This window comes from Thermobia domestica, chromosome 6 (assembly GCF_964235325.1).
Source record: "Thermobia domestica chromosome 6, izTheDome1.hap1.1, whole genome shotgun sequence".
Lineage (NCBI taxonomy): Eukaryota > Metazoa > Arthropoda > Insecta > Zygentoma > Lepismatidae > Thermobia > Thermobia domestica.
In genome coordinates, this window is record NC_137459.1 from 167991698 (window position 1) to 168013549 (window position 21852).

Below are 21852 nucleotides of genomic sequence, written 5' to 3' on the forward strand. Positions count from 1 at the left end.
AGGTGATTTTCTTTGACATTACATAGACAAAAACTCTATTGAAGTGTGTACATTTTAGAGATTTTCTCTCAGTTACTTTATACTCAGATATTTTATACAACGATCAACAAGTCGTATAATGCAGTTTCCTTGAAGGCAAGGTATTGTGGTGGAGAATGCCCTATGCACTAGGTTGATCTTGCTTGATAGTCAGTGCAACCACCAAGTGCACTATATTGTAGCCTCGATCGTGGTTTAGAACCCACGAGGTCGTACTCGAATTGGTCTATAGTTTATACGCCAAAACAACTCGGAAAAGTAGTTGCGTCTGTGTTAGGAGTCTCTCTATTCCAAGTAAAACAAAACAAGAAGAAAAAGAAAATAATTCGTAAACCCCTTTCTTTTAGAGCTACCGAGTTTCAAACGTTTGTAAAAATCAGTTGAATGCGCCTAAGTTTCGAAAGTATGACACCTAAATCAAGTAATTCGAGAACTTCTACAGAAATTAGTACACATTCCATCTAAATATCCAAGTTTGAAAACAGTATCGTACAAACACAATACATTGTAAGATGTGAAGGTATAAGTTTTCCTCTCGCATCTATATTTACCACAGTTACTCATACAGTGGTGGAAATGCCTTCTAAAATAACATTCAATTGGAATGCACGGATTTGATCCAAAGTTGGTACACAAAACGGTGATAATAGATGATGATTCCAGCATGGCACAAGCGGGATAAATATATTCAGGGTGATCATAAACATATCTTTACTATAATAGTGTGTGTTCAGGCTGATCGTCGGTCGTACAAATCCTTAGCGACTATCTGAGAAACAGTATCTTATACTCGATGTAGATTTTGCCGTAGTTATCTGTTAGCCGTTCCCCTAGTTTGATTGACGTTGACGTAGTTACATGTCCTACTCATACTCGATAGGACGTAGTTCTGGAAACCTTGTAAGTTAAGGCAGAATGTGAATACCAAGTAGTCTGGATTGCCCGGGCGTTATGGGAACGTGAGCTATTCTGCTAGAAAAGGTATTCTCAAAGAGATTATATAAGGTCAGAAAACAAGATTGACATCATGAATGAATTATCCCAGAGTCATGCTCCCTTGAATGAAAACCAGAGACTAGTGAGATGTATAACTTAGTCTAATCCTGGTATGAAACAATGGTACATGAATGACGAGTGCAAACATGCTGCTCCAATCGATTATTTAATGCTTCTACGCTCACGTAGGAGTCATGATTGATCCAATTGCACTGCAGATAATCGTTCTATCAATTAGCTTGTCCAGACGATCGGGAGGAACTGGAGAGGGTCACAAAAGTTATCCGGATTTTGTTATGTGGTTTGACTATGAACTGCTGTTGCATTAGATCCACGTGACCGGCAGTTCTTCAAAACTTCCATTCTTCCTCCCTCACTGTCAGCTTCATCGGCCACTCTTGAAGTCATTAACTCGCGTAATAGGCGCTCGCTGGTATCATTAAGACATTGAAGGGATAGACTGCGATCTAAACACACTATAAATTTACCTGTCGTATTGTATGCTTATATTCAAGTTACTAGCAGTGTGTTCTCAAGACACAATGACCAACCTGTCCCGTACGTTTGCTGGTGTTCTGTAATTTCAAAACTAATACCAGCATGCCCTCTTCAGAGAGAGACTTTGCGTATTCGGATTTGATTAGAATTGGAGTTTTGTTCTTAAGTTACTGGATGGCGCAAAAGTCAAGTTACACATATATAAATTCAAGTACAAAATCGCCACAGTACAATCAGCCTAAGCCTCAACTGTTGACGAAAGAGTAGCAAGTGTATTGCAACCAAGGCCATACGAGGACTCTCTCGTGAATATATGGTTACCCTATGTGCCTTCGATGCGGAAGATTCAGGTTCGATTTCTGGTGGGAGCTCACGTGATTATTTATATATATATATATAATTATGAGAAATATTCTGCGTTAAACTGTAGATCCAAATCTCATATAACATCATGCTCAATGGGACGCTAAAACTACAAATCACCCAAAGTCGCACAATTATATGATCAATCATACAGATGGTGATCAGAAAAATGGAAACACCTGAACGAAATTGCAACTTACCAGATTAATATGGTGTCGAGCCACCTTTCGCCTTCAGAACAGCCTTGATGCGACGTGGGATGAAGGCATAGAGGTCGTGAATGGTAGCAAGTGGAATTTTACAGCATTCCTCGTGCAGGGCATCGGCCAGTTCTGTGAGAGAGGATGGAGGTGGAAATCGACTCCGTAGTCGTGTTTTCAAGACGGACCACAGATGTTCAATTATGTTGAGATCTGGGGATTGGGCGGGCCAGGGGAGGTGTTGAACTTCATCCCGATGTTCCTCAAACCACGCTGCAACAATGCCAGCTGTGTGAATGGGTGCATTATCATCCTGGAAGATGGCGTCATTGTCCAGGAACAACATCCGGACCATAGGATGTAAGTGGTCTCCTAAAATTGCGACATAATCGTTGGCAGTGATTCGTCCGCTAAGTGTGACCACAGGACCCAATGAAAACCATGATATGGCGGCCCACAGCATCACCGAGCCGCCGACATGTTTCACAGTTGGGCGCAGACACTGCAGATCATAAGCTTCTTTGGCCGTTCGCCACACACAAACACGGGCCGTGGTTGGGAATAGGGTGAAGGATGACTCATCCGACCATATCACACGTTTCCAGTCCTCAACGGTCCAAGTTGCGGCACCATTTGCGGCGTGCGAAAGCGTTATGGTCCCTGATGAGTGGTTTGGCCCGTAGAACACGGCCCCGTAAGTTCATGTCATGTAATTCGCGGCGGACTGTGATTGTCGGAACAGGGTGGATTGAGTTCCTCCGTCACTTGCTCCGCAGTGGCACGACGGTTCTGCGTGACAATGCGCTTTAATACCCGGCGTTACCTGTCACTCATGGATTTTCTTCCGCCCATTGTTCCATTTCCCCCGATGTGGTGTTCCCGTGTGTTGTGTAGGCCTTCATCGCCTTCGACACTGTCCCAGGGGACACATCTAACACAGTAGCCACTGCCGTCACACTCACTCCACATAACTGCGCACCAACAATTTGCCCTCTTTGAAAATCTGAGAGGTCTCCCATTTTACACTACCTCCGTCTGCTGCAGCCACTGGACACTGTTGTTTCACTGCGCCTGACGTAGTATGGAGACCGATCTAACACACCACCACCAGCGGTCCGGCGCTGCGGGCGCCACGACACCACTGCAAACCTATACATCTGACGTGTTGCTAACTACAGGTGTTTCCATTTTTCTGATCACCATCTGTATATTTCAAACTTATCGCCTAGCACGAAGTGTAACTATATCGTAACATAAATGCATTTTTATGGTAAACTGACTTCTACATCACTCTGTATATATAAGATCATTGTCAACCAATGCCAATTCACTGCGGATGAAAATCTTAAACTCTTGTCCAGATCCATCGATCTTGGGCAGTTATATTCCAAGTTACTCTGTAGTGCTTCATGATTTCGTCACCGTTTTTGTATGAAAACGTTTTCTGGTTCTCTTTTTGTCTCTTCGTACACTGATCATTATTTCCCACTGTCATTTCAATGACATTTTTTATATGTCACTCCTGTCTACTTTACAATCCGCGTGATAATTTTCCTTTCTTTGTGGATGATTCTTAGCATACTTTATTCCATACTTCATTATGTAGTCTGCGGACCGTAAATGTTTGATTTCGTTAGTATCTGTGTCTCAGACTAAAATTCTAATGGCAGCTCCAGAGTTCAGGAAGGAAGTCACATCGGCAGTGGCTTCATCCGCCCCCACCCTATCTTCTTCTAAGTGTTTTGTGATTTTTCACTTTGAAGACATTATTTTAATCCTGATGTGAGAGAGAAAAATAACGGAGAAATTAAAAAAAGAAAAGAATCCTAGGCCTATATCCGGTATATACCATCCGTCCATACGTAATTACTGAACTGAACTTAAAGTACTTTACTTAGTACAACGAACTGAAGCTATTCAAGAAGTGGAAAAAATTGATGTTGCCAACATTGATCAATATATTTATTTCATTTGAATTTTTCAATCGTTCCTGCAAAAATCTTCACTCCTCCAGTAATGTATATGAGTATAGTAATTCACAGTATAATTTGAAACATACTAAATACTAAGCACTCGTGTTAAATTGAGGATCTCCATCTCATATAGCATCGTTGCTGAACGGGACCCTAAACTACAACCAATCAGCGAACCAAAAAGCTAAGCGAGAGTCAAAAGTTAACTATCTTTATTATCGTGTGTTGAATATTTATTAACTTCTAGAATAAGAACACGATAGTATTTTCATGATGCATTGAAATTCAAATATGTATTTGATTTCGATCGTTTCTAAACAAAATGAGTAATTCATTCGACCATTAATTTTCAGCATCAAGACCTTGATCTATGTTAGCATCTGAATCACAGGTGTTTCTACCAAGAAACAAACCTTGTTATCCCATGACGAAGGCGAGGTTGTTAACCATATATCTATGAGGTATGTCCAAAATATGTGTGAGGTTCCGAAAGTCTAGCGGGAACCCGAATTTACTGAACCTCTTGAGAGTGTTCCCTGATTTAAATTTTAAAATAGTTTTCTTTTTCGTATTGGGAAGGTGTGTGATATTGTGATTACATTACAGAACAGCCCTTTCATAACAGGCATAATATTCATTAAAAACTGTAATATGTATAAATCAATGTAGTTAAATTGTACTGTTAAAAGTGTCAACCAGGCGCGCACCTAGAAATTTATGTCGAGGGGTCCGACGTTCTGCAGCGGGGGAGTGTCCAGTACTGCAATACACTATGTATATCTAGTACTGAACTGTTTTATTCTACACCCGAAAAAGGGAAGTTTTTTTTTTTTTGTTTTATAATTATTGTCACCTGCTTTCTCAGAAAAATGATGGAACTAAATTGCTTTTTGTAAGAAAGAGTACACATGAACTGTAAGATTAGATCTTCAGGCTTTTCAATATAGCATTTCTGAACCCAGTTAAACTTTCGAGATAAATGCGTATATACTAGGGTGTCCCTTATATATGGTAAATTCGTGTTGCGAAACGCACACTTGCTAAATGTATTTTATGTGATCGTAAACACGCATTAGTGAAATAGCAGCTCCCTAAGAGAATGTTAACCCGTGCCAACTTGACGACAAAGTCATGAAATGACGTTTCCATATTATAATATAATTTAGAATGTTCAAAAGTGATAACGCAGAAACCAAAAGAGAGAGAGAAACGGAACTTTGCACGAAGCAACTAGAGAAAGGAGGACATCTGCCTGTGTATTGAAAAACATCACTGAATGAACAGTGTTACCAACTCAAGATAGTTTTTTTGTAAATCGAATGACCTAAATTTGATATCATCATTGGAAGCAATAATGAAAACAAAGACAAAGGAGATAGTAAACGCAGATCAGCGTTGCAAACTTTTCAAGAAATAACGTGAAAAATGTGTTAATATCTTCACATCCACTCCCAGAAGCTTTTTATGTTTCTATGACGAATCTTCTGTAAGTAGTTAATTATCATTTTGTACTCAAAATTCACAAAAGTTGAAATTTTGAAAATTGAGAATTCGAGAATTGCGTGTATGTGACACATTGGCTCTGCAAGCATACACTTCAGTCATACATTTTAGCTTACTGAAACATGTTATATTTGTGTCGCATATGGCGCACAGAACCTGAAGGTTAAATGCAAACGCCGTTGGAATACACAGCGTTGCCATCTTTTAAAAAAATTCTCAGCTTTAACAAGATACCAAATGTCTCGGTCAGTACGTGACTTATCGATCTCACATAAGCACTGTACTGCTCCTCATGCTCTACCGCCTTGCATTATAGGTTTTAAACCATACTGTACTAGTGACCTTTTCCGAGCTATTGTACATTTTCTAATTCAACTTTTCTCTTCTGTTGATTGCAACACTGTTCAGCGGACCATTCTAGACTTGGAGTCAGCGTAAACAGTTCTTTTCAATATTTTATTTAAGGTGTACAAAACGTTAGTACCTCACTTCCTGTGTGCGCCACGGCGTTTGCATTTAACACATGTTTCCCGATATTTGTCGAAAAGTTTGCAACACTGGTCTGAGTTTACCATCTCTTCTGTTTTTATTTGCATTGCTGCTTCCAATCATATCCACTTTAGGTCATTCTATTTACAAAAACATAACTTTCTCTTGAGTTGGCAATATTATTCATCAATACAAGGGCAGATGTCGTTTTTCTCTAGTTGCTTCCTGCAAAATTTAGTTTATTTGTCTCTTAGTTTCTCCGTTATCTCTTTTGAACATTCTAAATTATAATATGGAAATGTCATTTCATGACTTTGTCGTCAAGTCATGAAACTTTCTCGTAGAGCTGCTATTTCACTAGTGCGTGTTTGCGGTCACACAGAATACATTTAGCGGGTGTGCGTATCGCAACACGAAATTACCCTAAATAAAGGACAACCTAATATATACACAGTGGCGGATCTGTAGCCCGGGGGTGGGGGCTCGGCCCCCGAGTTTTTTAAGTAACAAAAATAATTTAAGCTATTTATATATTTTTGAAAGGTTTACAATAAACTCATGATATACAGATCATAGTCTTGGTTCTGGATGCCCCTTCCCTCCAGTTTTTACCTTCTAGTTCCGACACTGTAATACACAAGGTAAGTACTTGAGGTTTTGTTTTGAGAATCAACAAAACTAGTCTGAGAAGTGGATTTATCACACTCGTAAACTAGACAAGAAAAGTAATAATTTTAAAAACAGATAACATGCGGGTTTAGTCTTATTTTAGGAAATTATTAGGCTTCCAACTATAGGGGTCCAATTGAGGTCAATAATTTTCAACTTTTCTCGACAATCCACACATTATCTTATTAAGCGATGACAGTCCTACACGTTTTACCACTGCCACAGGAATGCATTCACATTTAAATGATTCCGTATGTAGCCCAAACTTGCGGTTAACCTTCATTGGCGTGTCTACCATGATGCATGTGGCAGTGACTATTTTCACTCGTTCTCACTGAGCTACCTGCCTTATATTTTACTCTTAAAACTAAAATTTGACCAAAACAAATCACTTTTAATAAATAACAGTGTTACACTTTCGGCAATGTATCATTGCCTTCATCAAACACATTATGAAATAAAATCTAAGTGCTTCAGCTTATGAAATAATATCTATATGCTACAGCTTTTAGTTTTAATTAAGGAAAAGAAGTTCCGAACCAAGAATAAACTGCATATAATTTACTCGTTTCCAATTTTACAATCTTCACTGCGCAGACTGGGAGCAGTTTTCCGACAGCTTTGTTTTATACCAGATCCCCAGCTTTCTGTTGATGAATACTTTGAGAACTTTCACACAAGTGTGGTAGGTGCTGCTAATGCTTCGATTCCATTCTTAGATGGGACTCCTCGAAAACTTATCATTCCTTGGTGGTCGTCATTGATTCAAAACCTATAGGATACTTCCTCTTGATATGGAAACTTATCTTTTTTAAAGTGATTTATGATATAAGTAAAGGGGAAAATATCCGAAAACTGGAAGTCTTCCCTTCTAAAAAGAAAAACTAGGGCGGAGTGGAAAAATTGCATATAGTTATGTTACATAATTCGAAGTATATGAAGTGCTTTCAGTAGACATGGAAACTTGAAATTTGACAAACAGAATTTTGATGTGAAAAAGGGAAAAATCCGAAAACTGAAAATTTTCCCCTCCAAGCAGGAAAATTAGGGGGAAGGGTAAAATTACATATTGTCGCTTCACTTAAGACAACGATTAAAAAGCTAGAACTTCCTGTAGATTTGTGAATTTTAAATTTGGCAAAAATGATAGATTTTGTAGTACAGGAAAAGGAATAAGTTCGAAAACTCAAAATTCCCTCTTCCAGGTAGGAAATTTATGGGGACAAAAGTGAAAAATTACACATTATTGTGTAACTTCTGAAAAGATTCAAAACCTATAGGATACTTCTTGCAAACATACGAACTTAAAATTTAGTATTACGCGCCTTTGGCGTGGGAGACCCGGATTCGATTTCCGGCAGGAGCTCAGGTGGTTCGGATTCCACGTTAATCAGTAGGTCCACGTCTCATATAGCCTCGCTGCTAAAAGGAACGCTAAACTAAAATCAGCTCATTAAAATTTAGTACAGATGAAAAACATAAGCCACAAGGGAAGTAAAAATTACGAAAACTCCGAATTTCCCTCTCTAAAATGGGAGATTAAGGGACAGGTTTAAATTCACATGTTAGCATTTAACTTGTGAAGACGGTTATAAACTTTTTAGAATTCTTCTTGTAGACATGAAAATTAATTCAAGCACATACAGTAGGATATTTCCTCTAAACAAAGAATTTGAAATTTCGCATAAATATGTTTGGTATACGCAGTAGCGTAGCCAGGATGTGTGTTTGGGGGGGGGGGGCAAGTGCTGTTATAGGTACATATAGAAAAATTACAAACAAGAAAATATATAAACATAAAAATATATAAAAAATTACAAACATCAAAGTACCAAAGTACATCGTCGGACCTCTTTGGGGGGGCGGCCCCTCCGGGCCCCCCCTTCCCTACGCCACTGGGTATACGCAAAGAAAAAAATATATCAACTTCAGTAGTTCATGGAAATTAATAGGGGCGAAAGTACGTTATAATTATTATATTGAGCCGCTGTCACTGAAAACCAATAAAATCTTATAATGCACTTCCTATAAACGAAAGAATCTGAAACTTGACAGGGAAAACTTAAAAAAGATGAAAATCTCTGTTTTATGTCCCATGGTTATGGCGGCTAGGCTAAAGGAGACGATGAGATGAGAAATGAATGAAATGGTGGAATAACGAAAGTGGGAAGAAACGGGAGAAGCCCGAGCAAACCCACGCACATGGTGTTTGTCCATCAGAAAATTCACTTGACGCGAGCTGGGATCGAAGCAAGGACCCCACACACCAGAAGTAAACGCTCTACCAGTGAGCCACTGCAATTGAAAGTATGCCAAATATTGAAATTCGAAAATTGGAAAATTGCATAAGTATCCTTTCTGACCAGAACCGGATACACTTATTTATTAAAACTAAAAGGAAGTGTTACAGCTTCAACAACTGCAAGTTGTCTTCATCAGACACTCCATCAGATTGGGTCAGTGAATCAACGAAGTGATAAATATACGAGAACTTTGCTCTGGTTTTTGACATTAATGTTTTTGGTGGGATACAATTAGAGATAATAAAATTTAATTTGTAATTGAATCGTCATAACATATTACTATAGAAATACACAAATATTAGTGCCCCAATCTACCTGTGTCCTGTTTTGAAGTAATTAAATCGAAGTTGCAATTAAATCGACAGTTGATGAAATCGACGAATTGTCTACACACTAGCGACATCTATAAGCGTCAGGTAGGTAAGCTATAATGCAGATAGCGACACCTATTGGCATGACTGTAACTGTGCCCCTTCTGTTGCTACTGTCGATGTGTGTTTTCTTGTACCTCCCTCGAAAGAGGAGGGCAAGTTGTTGAGGCCGAGATCTTTCATTTGTTAGATGCGGAAGCGTTGTTACAATGAATTATTTCACAGGCTTCGCTGTGCACGGTCTTTTTAGCCATTCTAATGCTCTTTGTAGACGATCCAAGAAAGCTTGAACAAGACGATTGTTCAAGACCATTCAAGACTATTTGATGAAAAAGACGTCAGCACTGACGTCAGTTTTGTCTTGAATTCAATAGTTTCGTTCAAGAAATTTCGTTTTAGTCCTGTTCTAAACAATCCAATTCAAGAGCATTCAAAAGCATATCAGCGCTCGAGTTGAGTGCAGGAAAATATAAAACAAGTATGATGGCGTCGTGAGACAGAGCTGCAGATGTTAAATAAATATCTTTTTATTACTATTTTCCATAATTATCTGATGTTCCAAGTGTGCGTTATAATAATAAACAAAAGCTAATATCTGCGCTGGAAGATACAGTATGTTAGTATTTTTTTTTGTTGATAATATACACGATTTATATAGTTATAGTGCTTGCATCTCCATAACTATCGTTAAATTTTGAGGCAATGAAAAGTATAAGTATTAATTTGAGAATTTAATATACAAGAATACCGGATGTAGATTAAGAAAGAAGAGTCCATTAAATAATATATATATATATATATATATATATATATATATATAAACTGACTTTTCTTGATTTAATGAGACGTTTTATACTATTATTAATTTCTGATATCAAATAATTGTGTACAGATTGAGAATATGCTCGCAAACTGTAGTGCTCTGAAAATGATTACATGTTATCCTATTGTAATCTAGTTATTTTATCACGAAATCCACACGTAGTATTTCAGAAGTTATTTCTTAAGGTAGATGTTGCTTTCATGCGTGCAGATTAATTTTAGGAGTGCTTTCCTGTAAGGTATAAATGTGCATCTTGACATATGCCACATATAAAAAAAAGTAAAAAAAAATCGAGAATGCTATTTAACAGGGTCAGGGCAGGAGCATAGAAGGGGTCCACACGAAAGTACGTCCGTAGGAAGCAAGTGCGTCATCGACGGAGGTTATAGTGCAATAAACTTAAGAATCATGCATAAATAAGAATAGTGCAACAAGCCCTTGACATCGTATCTACTCATTTGAACTCAAGTATAGTCCTTGTAGTGATTTGATACTTGTAACATTAAATTTCTAAACATAAAATATTGGTTTCCTACATTATACAGGCATGCTCCGAGAGTGGAAATTATTACGGTATCTCAGACAATCCTCCTTCATACGCACTCTCACATTTTAACAGTGAAATTACTATTCGTTTGACGGGTTATTCTTAACCAGTACCAAATATGGGATAGGTTTGTGATAAAAGTCTGATACAGATATGGGCGGTAAGTCCAGTACCTGAAAAAAAATATCATTTGGTTTTCTGTCTTTTCAGCCTTTTATTTAAACAGTATCCAATGCCATAGCATAAAGAACATCAAAAGGCAGCCATTGCCTCTTGATATACACAATTTTAGGAAACAGTTCGATTTATTCTTTTTGAGTGTGAGTCTGTCATCAGCACGCCATTTGAAGAATCAGATTTTTTAAAAAGCTTAGTGTAGGGAAAGATTTTATATGTAAGTAGCTCTTTACTCTTTTAACATCAGCTAACCTAACCCGCATTTAATGTAAATGGGACAACACACTTAGTGAAAATTCGATGCGCTTTCTGCAAAATCAATTGACCTGTTTTCTAAATTATTTAATATAATCTATTAAATTAAAAATGCCTGCAGAAGTTAGGGAAGATATGCTTATATTATAGCTATTCATGCGCAGGTCTGAACTAAATCAGTACGTAATTTTTCTTTCATTTGCTTTCATAGTTACAGTTACTTGTTTTGGACTGCCATCTATCAACAGGTTTGTAAAACATGATTCAATACCTCTATAATCGTGTAAAAGATGTTCTAAGTTCATTCGAGACACTTGTTCAAGTGTCTTGAAGAATACTCCTTTGAACGTGTAAATTTGAGGTATTGAATGGTCTTGTTCAAGCTCTCTTGGATCGTCTACAAGCAACATAAGTAGCCTACGATCTTCACTCGTCAAGACCAAACGACTGAATGACAAATTGGCAACACGGCTGAGGTCATTCACTTCTTATCCCTAAGCAAAGGGAGGGTTTCCTCCGTTATAGGGCGGCGGGGATGGGGCCAAAGTATAGTTCGCATAGTTTCCGAGGGCACACCTGAGATAGACAGGCTCTATTAGAAATTAGCGTGACACATGATGATATTTCCCATTCATAAAGAGGATAAATTACGAATGATATTACTTGAAGATAGTTCAATAACTATTCCAATTAATATTGTTTGCGATTCATACCGTGTGCGGAAAGTGAAAAGTGATTATATATATATAGTATTGTTTGTGTGTGAGTGAGTGAATGAGAGAGAGGGAATTGTTGGACTATTTACGGTAAGAATATTACGAAGCAATACATAAATGATAACCGAATACCTAACAATGCATTGGCTGAAGCTAGAAACATTTGGATTTCTCGACTATACATTAGATTAACTTCAAAGAGTACATAAAATAAGGATAACGTTTTGTTGATATAAAATTTGCTTTTTTGTCTCCTTTAAAGATTCGTTCGTTAGTTGGATACAAACATTAGCTTGTCCTTGTTGAAGGCATCTGGTGTATTAGTTATATAAGAATTTGCACACACTTGATTCATTATGTCTTTCACATCATCACTGTTTTTATTATTTAGTATGATGGGTGAGTGTAAGTGTACAGCACAAAAATGATACAGAATCAACGAAAGCTCCAATCTTGTCTGAGTGGTATTTTCAGATGGTTCCTCGACTTAATAAATCACTTTAATTTGCTCTGACGCGTGATAAACAACGTCAAAGGCATGCTTGTTTCCAGAGCTGAAAATGTGTGTCTGGTAAGATTCTATCAAAACTTGTACACCCGGAGATGTGGGGTATATAGCACGGTTACCTTCGTCACGACGATTTGATTGTTGTCTTGCGTACACAATGAAAATTTTATACTTGATTGAATGGAGCGAAGCAATTCTTTACCATTTTATTGATTAAAGTATGTCCTTTATCAGCATCAAGGCTACAGAAGGGAAAGTGGCTTCGTTAATCCAACATGATCGCTGTGTTACTCGAGCTGTGTTAATTCAACATAACCACCATGTGTTACCGGAACTATGCTAAATGTTGACACTTTTGAGACATAAAATAGTATGCTGCATAAATTATAAGTAATTACGAGGAATGAAATCTTGTGCGGGAGAAAGAGGAATGTCTTTAATGTTGCGATTTGGCAACCACGCTTACTAAATGAAAGAAGCAAATGGCGAACGAAATAATCAAATTTGATTATAAATGCCTCTGGCTTAGCCCCGCTTGAAAGTCTGTCGGTTGAAATACACCAAAAACAAATACAAGAACATCGGAAATAGGTGGCAGCACTTCTGTTAGTGTAAATTTTGTCAGAAAATGTATATGTTCACAAAACTTATTCCCATTCGTTACTTGGTATAAAGCTTTGGTTATATATACTTAAACCACTACTTTGTGTTAAAATTGAGCTGTATAAAGAGTTAACTCAATTTTTCTGTGGATTAGGCTGGATTTGCTGGGGGTGTAAAAATACTCATGAAACGAGTTCCCTTGCCAATTTAGTGCGCAAACTCCTATTACATAACACACTTTATGTAGTAGATGAATATGCAAGCAGCTCATTGCACAAGTTCGAAAAATAATTAAGTTCATATTGTATATATCAGATTGTAAATTCAAACATTATATATATAGATATAGATATATGTGTATACGGCAATGTCCATATATATCATTATTATACAGCTATATTATATGGAAATGGGCCTTTCGTATTTTTCACAAGTTGTTAAGAATATTGTATTTACTCTATATATTTTAAATACTGACGAGTTCTACACCATTTTGTATAAATGTACATGCTCTACAAAATGATTAATATGTCTAGTCCAATCTAATCTAAATTACAACCCTAAACACTGCTCAGGTTTATATCCGGGGCAAACACTCTTAGCGGAAACTGATTCTAGGGTCACCCACAGAGTACATACACGCAATAATACTTGGCCACGAAGGATATGCATTTGTCGATCCATCTATTACATAACTTTCGTAAAAATGTATCCAGTTCAGTGAAATCTAGCGTGCACTTGCTTTCGAGTTTCCCAAATAGCCTTCTCTCAAGTAGAATTTGGGTAAAAGAGGCACACTCATCACAATACAGTATAAGAATGTTCGTTTTGATCAACTATGGCGTATATTTCTTCGGGCCTTACTAATCATCTACATTTTGAAATCAATCAAGACTAAAAGATAACTTACTCTCTCAATCTTAAAAAAATAAAAATAAAGTTCGTAAAATTATATTATTATATGAAACGATATTTTTGTTCTCTCTTAATCAAGAATTACACGTGATTGGTGTCAGGCAGGGGCGTGTAAAGAGAATTGACTATTCTTGAAGAAACTTGTTTAACAATATAGAAAATTACTCCATTTCCATGCAGCTTCCATAAAGCATGACTAAGGGCAGGAGTTTTTCGAAATTTGAAATTACACATTTCGCATTTGAAAATAAAACTTTCGTATTTTGTCACATTTTGAGATATAAAATGTCTCATTTTGTCGCTAAGTAAATTATTTTACAAACTATCTATCTATCTATATCTATATATATATATATATATATATATATATATATATATATATATATATATATATATAATAAATTATACAAACGCTAATATAGGCCCAATATAAATAATAAACAGTAATACTACTAAGAACAATGAAGTTTTTCTTTCTGCAGTTACTAACAACAAATTACTTCTTTCTTCTTTTACAAGTCCAAAAACTTAAAATACACTAGCACAGTATCTTCACGATTGCCATCACAAACCACCATACATTGTATTATCTATAAACCAAAAACACATACACGTGCAAAAAAGAGATATAAACATACATGTAACGCATTAGCGCAGTATCTTCTTGTATATTTCGTCTGCAAATTTTTATTCTGATGAAAAGTGCCGCATGTTGCCCGTTTCTACATTTTCTTCTTTCATTTGTAGGCATATATCATTGATTAACAAACTGTATTAAAAAAAAAAAAAAAAAAAGCTTTGCACAATCAGTATTCGTTATTATTGCAGACAGGCACAAGTTGCTGAAATTTAAATTTTCCTCCCCTTTGGTTCTCTGTACAAGTAAAAATCAATCACTGACATAGCCATCTTGACTCTGCATCACGATTTCAGAGGCACTCAACAAATGAGGGAACAAATCATTTTCTAAGGCTTTCATACGTTTCATTCAATTTCTGCTTCTCTTTCCTCAAGATATGTAACTTTAAAAAGGAACTTCTCAGCATATTTTAAACAATATTATCACGACGCTGAATGTTTTACATCCCAAAACTACCAGCCATGAACTTGAAAACTGTAATAGTAATCAGCGTTGCCATTTGCGGAAGGAAAACATTGCTTGGAAAATACTTTTTATTTGTGTATTTTAACAACTGAATTTGATGTTTTTAGAAATTCGCAATTGGTCGCGTTTTGCGGCATATTTTGCTCAAAATGTCAGTTATCGCATTTTGTCGCAACTTCAAAATACCTATTTCCTTATTCTATCTGACGTAGTTCGTTGAAAAATCAACTCTCGGCGTTGTCGGAAAACTTTCGCGATTTCGCAGCTTGCCAAAAACTTCTGCCCCGAAGCATGGCGCATAATTTCTTAGACGTTTACAACTTCGAACGGTTGCTTGAAGTCGGGGACGTAGGCAGAGTTCTGAGTTTTTTTTTTTGGGGGGGGGGCATATTTGCAAATGGAATACCTCCGTACGTACATTATATATATAATATTAATACAGATAGATAGTGTACTCCCGATAATTTGCGGACTCTTTCCCGCTCAGCAGCAGTGTTGCTAGCACAGATAAGGGTCTAAATAGTTGACATTCTATTCTGTTTTGCAGAATCATTGTTGAACATAATAAAAATAAAGTAAATCGACATTTAATACTTTCTAGTAAAACAATTAAAACAAAAAGTACAATGTTGCAAAACTAGGAATGGGGTAGCATCCTCCTAGCCTTTGAGTCGAATCGACCTTTCAGTTTTGTCTTAGTCGGTTACAAAAAATGCATTCACACAGATTTTTAGCTCTTGGTCTCTCGAGGTGACTATAAGGCTCTAATCACTCTAAGGGCTGGAAGAACCTCACAATATTAACGAAAATAATGCCGACCCCCAAAGTTACTGATCTTGTACTCTTATTACTGTTCATTTAGCGTTTATGGAATAGCCCGTAAATGGATTTAAAAAAATAACTTTTTCTTAGAAGTATGAATAATTTGTTTACTATGGATATTTGTTTGATTTATTGTCGGATAAAAACAATTTGTAACATAATTTTAAATAAATATTTGAGGGTGCCAAGCCAAGATTTGGGGAGCCCCCCCCCCTAAGCCCCGTCCCTGCTTGAAGTAGAAATCATCTTGAAGTAAGGCTGCTATTCACCCCTATTTTCAAAAAAAAAAAAAAAAATATTTAGTGATTACTTTGCTAATTCGACCATGCTTTGTACTGGAACATGACGTAAATATTTCAGGCTTCTCAATGAGGCCTATTGTTTGTGATTGAAATCGGTCATGGATAAATGGGATTAAATCAAACCAATCATGAGAAAATGTTTGAGAGTAACTTTAGTTGATATTTTTTAGTTTATATGAAACACGCTGCATGTTTTGATTCGAGCTTAAGAATTATTTACTTTTTTTGTGCAATAGTAACCAAATTGCTTCTAAGTCATAAAATGATTCCAATTAAGTATAGTGCGTTCGTAAAATCTTTACGGTATTTAGTGTGCTTAAATTACAAAATATTTAATACTGAAATTCATAGATTGATACAAACATAATCTACGGTACGTAAGTGATTAGACAAAACGTTTATGTCCTGCACATTGGACACTGATATCTCTATGCACAAGAAACGCATATGGCATGTGAGAACTTGAGTTGTAATATCAGTTTCTGGATGGAGAGGTCACAGCTTCAGAACGTTAAAAAAAACAACGAATTACGCGTTATTTCTTTAATTTAGATCTAAAAGATTTTTCCAAACTGTGCAACTACATATCCAAAATGAAACCAAATCTATGCATGTAATTAACCTAGTTTTAAAATTGAAAATTCAGATACACATGCTTTTTCTCCTCCCATATTCAATCATATGCATTAAAATAGATGAAGCAGCAACTGCATGAATATAGCAAAATGCAGTATTTAATTCAATGGCTATGTGGTAGTAGCTTGGAATTCAGTCTTACTGAGTAGAATTATAATAAGCTGAAAGTTGTTCGGTGAGTCTTGAGTGCTGTTGCATCTTCTTGGATAACACCACACGTCTACTTCGTTAAAACTTCCTGCTGTCGTCCCTTGACTAGTATTTTTCCAGCACTTGTATGAGTATTGTGTGCATCAAGGTCTTCTAGGTCACTGGAATAAACGTTGTAGTGAGTACATTACTCCCTGTTATAGAAGTCCTAGAGATTATTGACTTTTGGTAATTCAATATTTATATAATAATTATTTTGCATTAACTATTTCGAAATCTTCTATAAATGTGATTTTCTATTTGTTCTTAGTTCTCAACTTTGCTTGTTACGGGCTTGACCCTAGTTGTGGTAGACATTAATTTTCTGTTCTCTTCATTTTATTATTCACCATCTTTTAATTAATCTTTCAGTTGAATTTTGTTCACTCTTCCTTTGTATCGTAAGTGACATTAATGTGAGATGTTAAGTTATATTTCTTGAAATTGATCTCTATAGACAAAGGGAGACAGTAGGAAGTAGTTATAAATTACAAATTAAATTACGAAATGACAACAAATACAAATGATCTAATCAACCCCCACTCATTAATGGCACGTCTTAACCTCGCGAACCAAGTGCCGATGGCCACTTCACTACATTAATATGTATCATGGTTTGCACCTCAGAATAGTGGGAATGCCATTGCCAGTTAATAAAACTGGTATTTAGAACTACACATAGAAAATAATGAAAGCAAAAACTACGAATTTGATTAATACATTTTTTTTTGTATTAAGTTGTAAGAATATTATCAAAATTTAATAGAAAATTTTATCAAAATAGTTGTTTGATTATGTAAATACGTACGTAAATGCATTGTTAGTTATAAACTGCTTAAATACAACTTTAGCCAATACTATATAGGGGAGAGGGGGGTACATTTGAACATCTGTTTTCGAATATTCGTTTTTGCTTCCAAACACCCAGTAAATTTCCTTATAGAACTGTAACAAAAGCTAAATATAATATACATTATATTTGCCATAAAATAGAGTAGTTTGTTTGATCTTGTCATTCTGTGCAAGGGCGCAGGGGGTGTCGTTCAAATGTACCCCCTTGGGGGGTAGATTTAAACAAGCATGGGGTAGATTCGAACATACGTGGGGCAGTTTTGAACAAACCATTATTTTACTACAATAATCGTTATTTTCAGGATGAATTCGTTTACGAACAACAAGGCTAATGTAACAAAGCAGCATTAACAGTTTAAGGCACAAGAATTAACCAATCGCGTATGGCAAGGAAATAATAATAATAGTAATAATTGCTGAAACATATATGCAGGCCCGTATTTGTATATTGTGCGCCTCTGTGCTCTAAATAATTTACCTTCCCTTCGGAAACACATCTGAATTGAGTTGAATTCATAGTTTTTGGGGTCACTGAGATGAATAGTGACGGTTATATTCCAATTCAACTTCAAGGTTATACTCAACTCCCAAGTGAGGCGGACGAGAGTTTAAAAGTAATCGAAAACGACAGACAAGAATTAGAAAGTCCACACACAATATCAGCAGTTGGTATTGAACATTTGTCTTCATTGTCTGAGAACACAAACATGTTGCTGGTACTTATAACTTTCAGAAAAGCATAGGTAGAACAATGTTCAAATGTGCCCCCTAATTTTTGTTCAAAGCTGCCCCAACCGGCATGATCAAGCAGAATTTGATAATACCCAGATAGTACAAGCTATTGTGAAATACAAAGGGCAACATTGGATAAGTAAATTAATGTACTTGCTTCTGCAATGAATGGCAGATAATATCAAAACACAGGCTTCTGTCAAAAATCTTACAAAACTTCACAAAAATTCCAACTTTTCACCCCACAAATGTAACAAAGTACTGCTGTTCATCAACAGTTACATTAAAATTGCAGATAACAGTTGACCGTCATGCAACGCAGTTTTGCCAAACTAAAAATTTTGAAACCACCAGATATGCTATTATTTCTAGCCTGTTATCTTAAATGTTCAAAGGTACCCCCTGTTCAAATGTACCCCCCTCTCCCCTACTCTCCCATCCATCATCATAAGCAATGTCTATGGAAGATTGTTACATATTTTACGGTAGTCACTTGTTGACAAGATCTGACTCGAATCTAGCCGCGAATCTTAAGTAGCAGTAACAGTACATATAGTCTATTTTCTTCCTTCGTGACTTCAAGGTATATTGCACGTTTTGGTCAAATGCAACATCTCTCTTACAATTGGGCGGAAAAAATTAATCACCATTTGAAATTATTTTGAAATTCGTGTAACTTATCTGTCAATATGCAATGTTTCTTGTTAAAACTAATGACAATATAGTTTGCTTTATTTTTCTTTATGCGTGAGATAAGTTTGCAAAAATATAATTTGTGTATCTTCGATGACAAGCTACTTTAATATACTCTATATTTGTTATGCTAGCAATTTTACAATAAAGATGCATTAACTTCCTTATTAGTAAAAATCTCCGGTGTTGACTCAGAATCATGTGGCAATTTGGGAGCCACTTAAATTAAGAGGTAGCAAACTTCAGTCCGGAAAATGAGGAATAATTGCGATAGGAGTCATTGTTTTTACCATACTACATCACCAATTAAAAACCGTCTAACTGCAAATAGTCCGTAGTGACTTTGAACCTACGAGTATTTACTAAGTTGTAAGACATGCATTTCTTTGTAGAAAAGATCTACTAATTCGTTTTTTTTATATAAACTCTGCAATGCTCTTCAGCATTGATCTGGGATTAGTATATAATCTTACACAGTATGAAAATGCGATGTTTACTACCTCAGTGTTCTGAAACAAATTCTCCCGCTTTCACATCTTAAATTTAATCATATCGTGCTGCAGTTAGCTACTACGGAAACATATTTTCGTAGTGAGAACGAAATTATAACAGATTTCGGAAAGTTTTGTTCGAGGAAACACCTCACCCCAAGAGGTACCTAAATTAGAACTTTGAATTGATCTTGCATCGTTTGGCCTAATCCTCGTTTCGCCTAACCAATTATCTGACACTTTTATGACAGATAAAAGATAAGCTTTATGTCCGCCATTTTAGGCGAAATAAGGATACTTGTTTGGCCTAATCCTCGTTTTGCCTAAAATGGTGGACTATAAAAAATCGCGGAGATAAAACTGGAGGGAAATTTTCCGGGAAAAAGATTCCCTACTATGTGAAGAACTGAGAAATACAAATTAGTTTTCCCATAACTAATTTGTAATAGGACTATTTGCTTTCGGAAAAGTGTTTTGACAATTGTACAGTTATTTTTTTCGTTCCATTTTGAGAGTATTAATGCCCTCACAGAGAAAAACAACAAGTTACACCTGTTATAAATTTTGTTTAAAGGTGAGTGCTGTTCAAAAGTAACTTTTAGTTTGAAGTTTGTTTCCAAATATCTGATATTGTCAAGGAAATATAGTTTGTGTTTTTCTTCTTATGTAGGTGCAAAAGTTATTTTATTGTAGGTTTTGCTGATCTTTCAGAGGATTTCACTCCAGTTTCACGCAGTTTCAGGATTTCACGCTTTTTTTTTTTTTTTTTGAAACTCTTAATGCATTACAAGGGATCCTATTGTGATTTTATTGTAATTACAATTCGTATGAAATTTGTAACTATTTCGAGCTAGATCTGACAAAATATCCCTAAATTTGCTCATAACTTAACAATGGACAACTGTGATCGAAATGAGTGATTTGCAGGGGTGTAGCTAGCAGGTTTGTGTAGGGGGGGCCCGTCGTTTTTGAGGGGGGGGCAGCTACAATGTACAAAGCCAAAAAAAATGTTGCTGCTAGTGTTTTTGAGGTCTGAAAGAAAGGAAAATTTTTGTTTTCTTCTGGAAAACTAAAAACTCTATTTTAGCCTAATAATAATAATAATAATAATAATAATATTATTATTATTATCCATAAATTATATTCAAGATAGTTTTTATTATGCTTAATCAAGAAATACTGCCCGGGACCAAACGCTATACTTTTGTGCATAATTATAAAGGTAACCAAGAAAGTTCTGTCCCTTTTCGTGGAAGTCTGTGTTCAATTGGACATCACACCGTGAGTTGAATGCGAGTGGAGATAAGGCGAACGTCAGTTGTTGGTGTGGGTATATCCAACATACTACCTGGTTGTGGCAATTCAGACACAACGTGAACTTGCGTAAAGACAGAGGGAACATGGGACATCCACAGAGCGTCATAAGAGCATGTATGCTGAACGAGTTCAAATGGAGGTCAAACGCCGCTGTAGCGGGACAGACGATATGCCAGGCCTTTGGTGAGAGTGTCGTGACGACGCGAACATTGCAGCGATGGTTTAACAAGTTTAAGGACGATGACGAAACACCCGAAAACACCACGTGCCAGAAGACCAACACATGTACAAAAAGGAACTGGGACTACAATTCAGAGTGTGGAGAAACCATTCGGCAGCACATCCATCAACTTGTGAAGCACTACAAGTTGGGTCAATGGGTCTCACATATTTTGACTCCGGACGAGAAGGCAACACGGCAGTCGCCTGTGTTTATTTACTGTTTCGGAGCCATTTCTGGAGAGGGCGTTGACATGTGATAAAAAGTGTGTCCTATACGAAGTTCCACGGCGCCGTCATCATTGGTTAGCATCCCATGAACCGATTTCAAAACAGCCGAAACCAGCACTGTACCAGAATAAGGTCCTTCTCTGTGTTTGGTGCATCGTGCATCGGGAACTGCTCCCAGCTGGTCAGAGTGTCAATGCAACTGTGTAATGTCAGCAGTTGAGCTGTGCTCGAGAAAAACTCAAAACTCTGGAGCCATCGCTTCTGAATTGCAAATGCGTCCTCGTTTACGGGACAACGCTAAGTCCCACATGGCTA

The 21852-nt window shown here is 36.6% G+C and overlaps 1 protein-coding gene across 6 annotated transcripts in view; it reads left to right on the forward strand.

Annotated features, from left to right (window-relative positions):
• LOC145688308 (excitatory amino acid transporter 3-like) overlaps positions 1 to 21852 on the forward strand; it is an 885785-nt gene that overhangs the window by 685395 nt on the left and 178538 nt on the right. The window contains exon 1 of one of the 6 annotated variants that reach the window (XM_081762341.1): positions 4510 to 4530. The exons of 4 other annotated variants lie outside the window; for them this stretch is intronic. In XM_081762341.1, coding sequence (XP_081618467.1) covers positions 4526 to 4530 — 5 coding nt within the window. In that variant the 5' untranslated portion in view covers positions 4510 to 4525. Of the gene's footprint in view, positions 1 to 4509; positions 4531 to 17120; positions 17142 to 21852 lie in introns of those variants that run through there. One more of the 6 variants, XM_081762344.1, reaches the window with a different exon arrangement.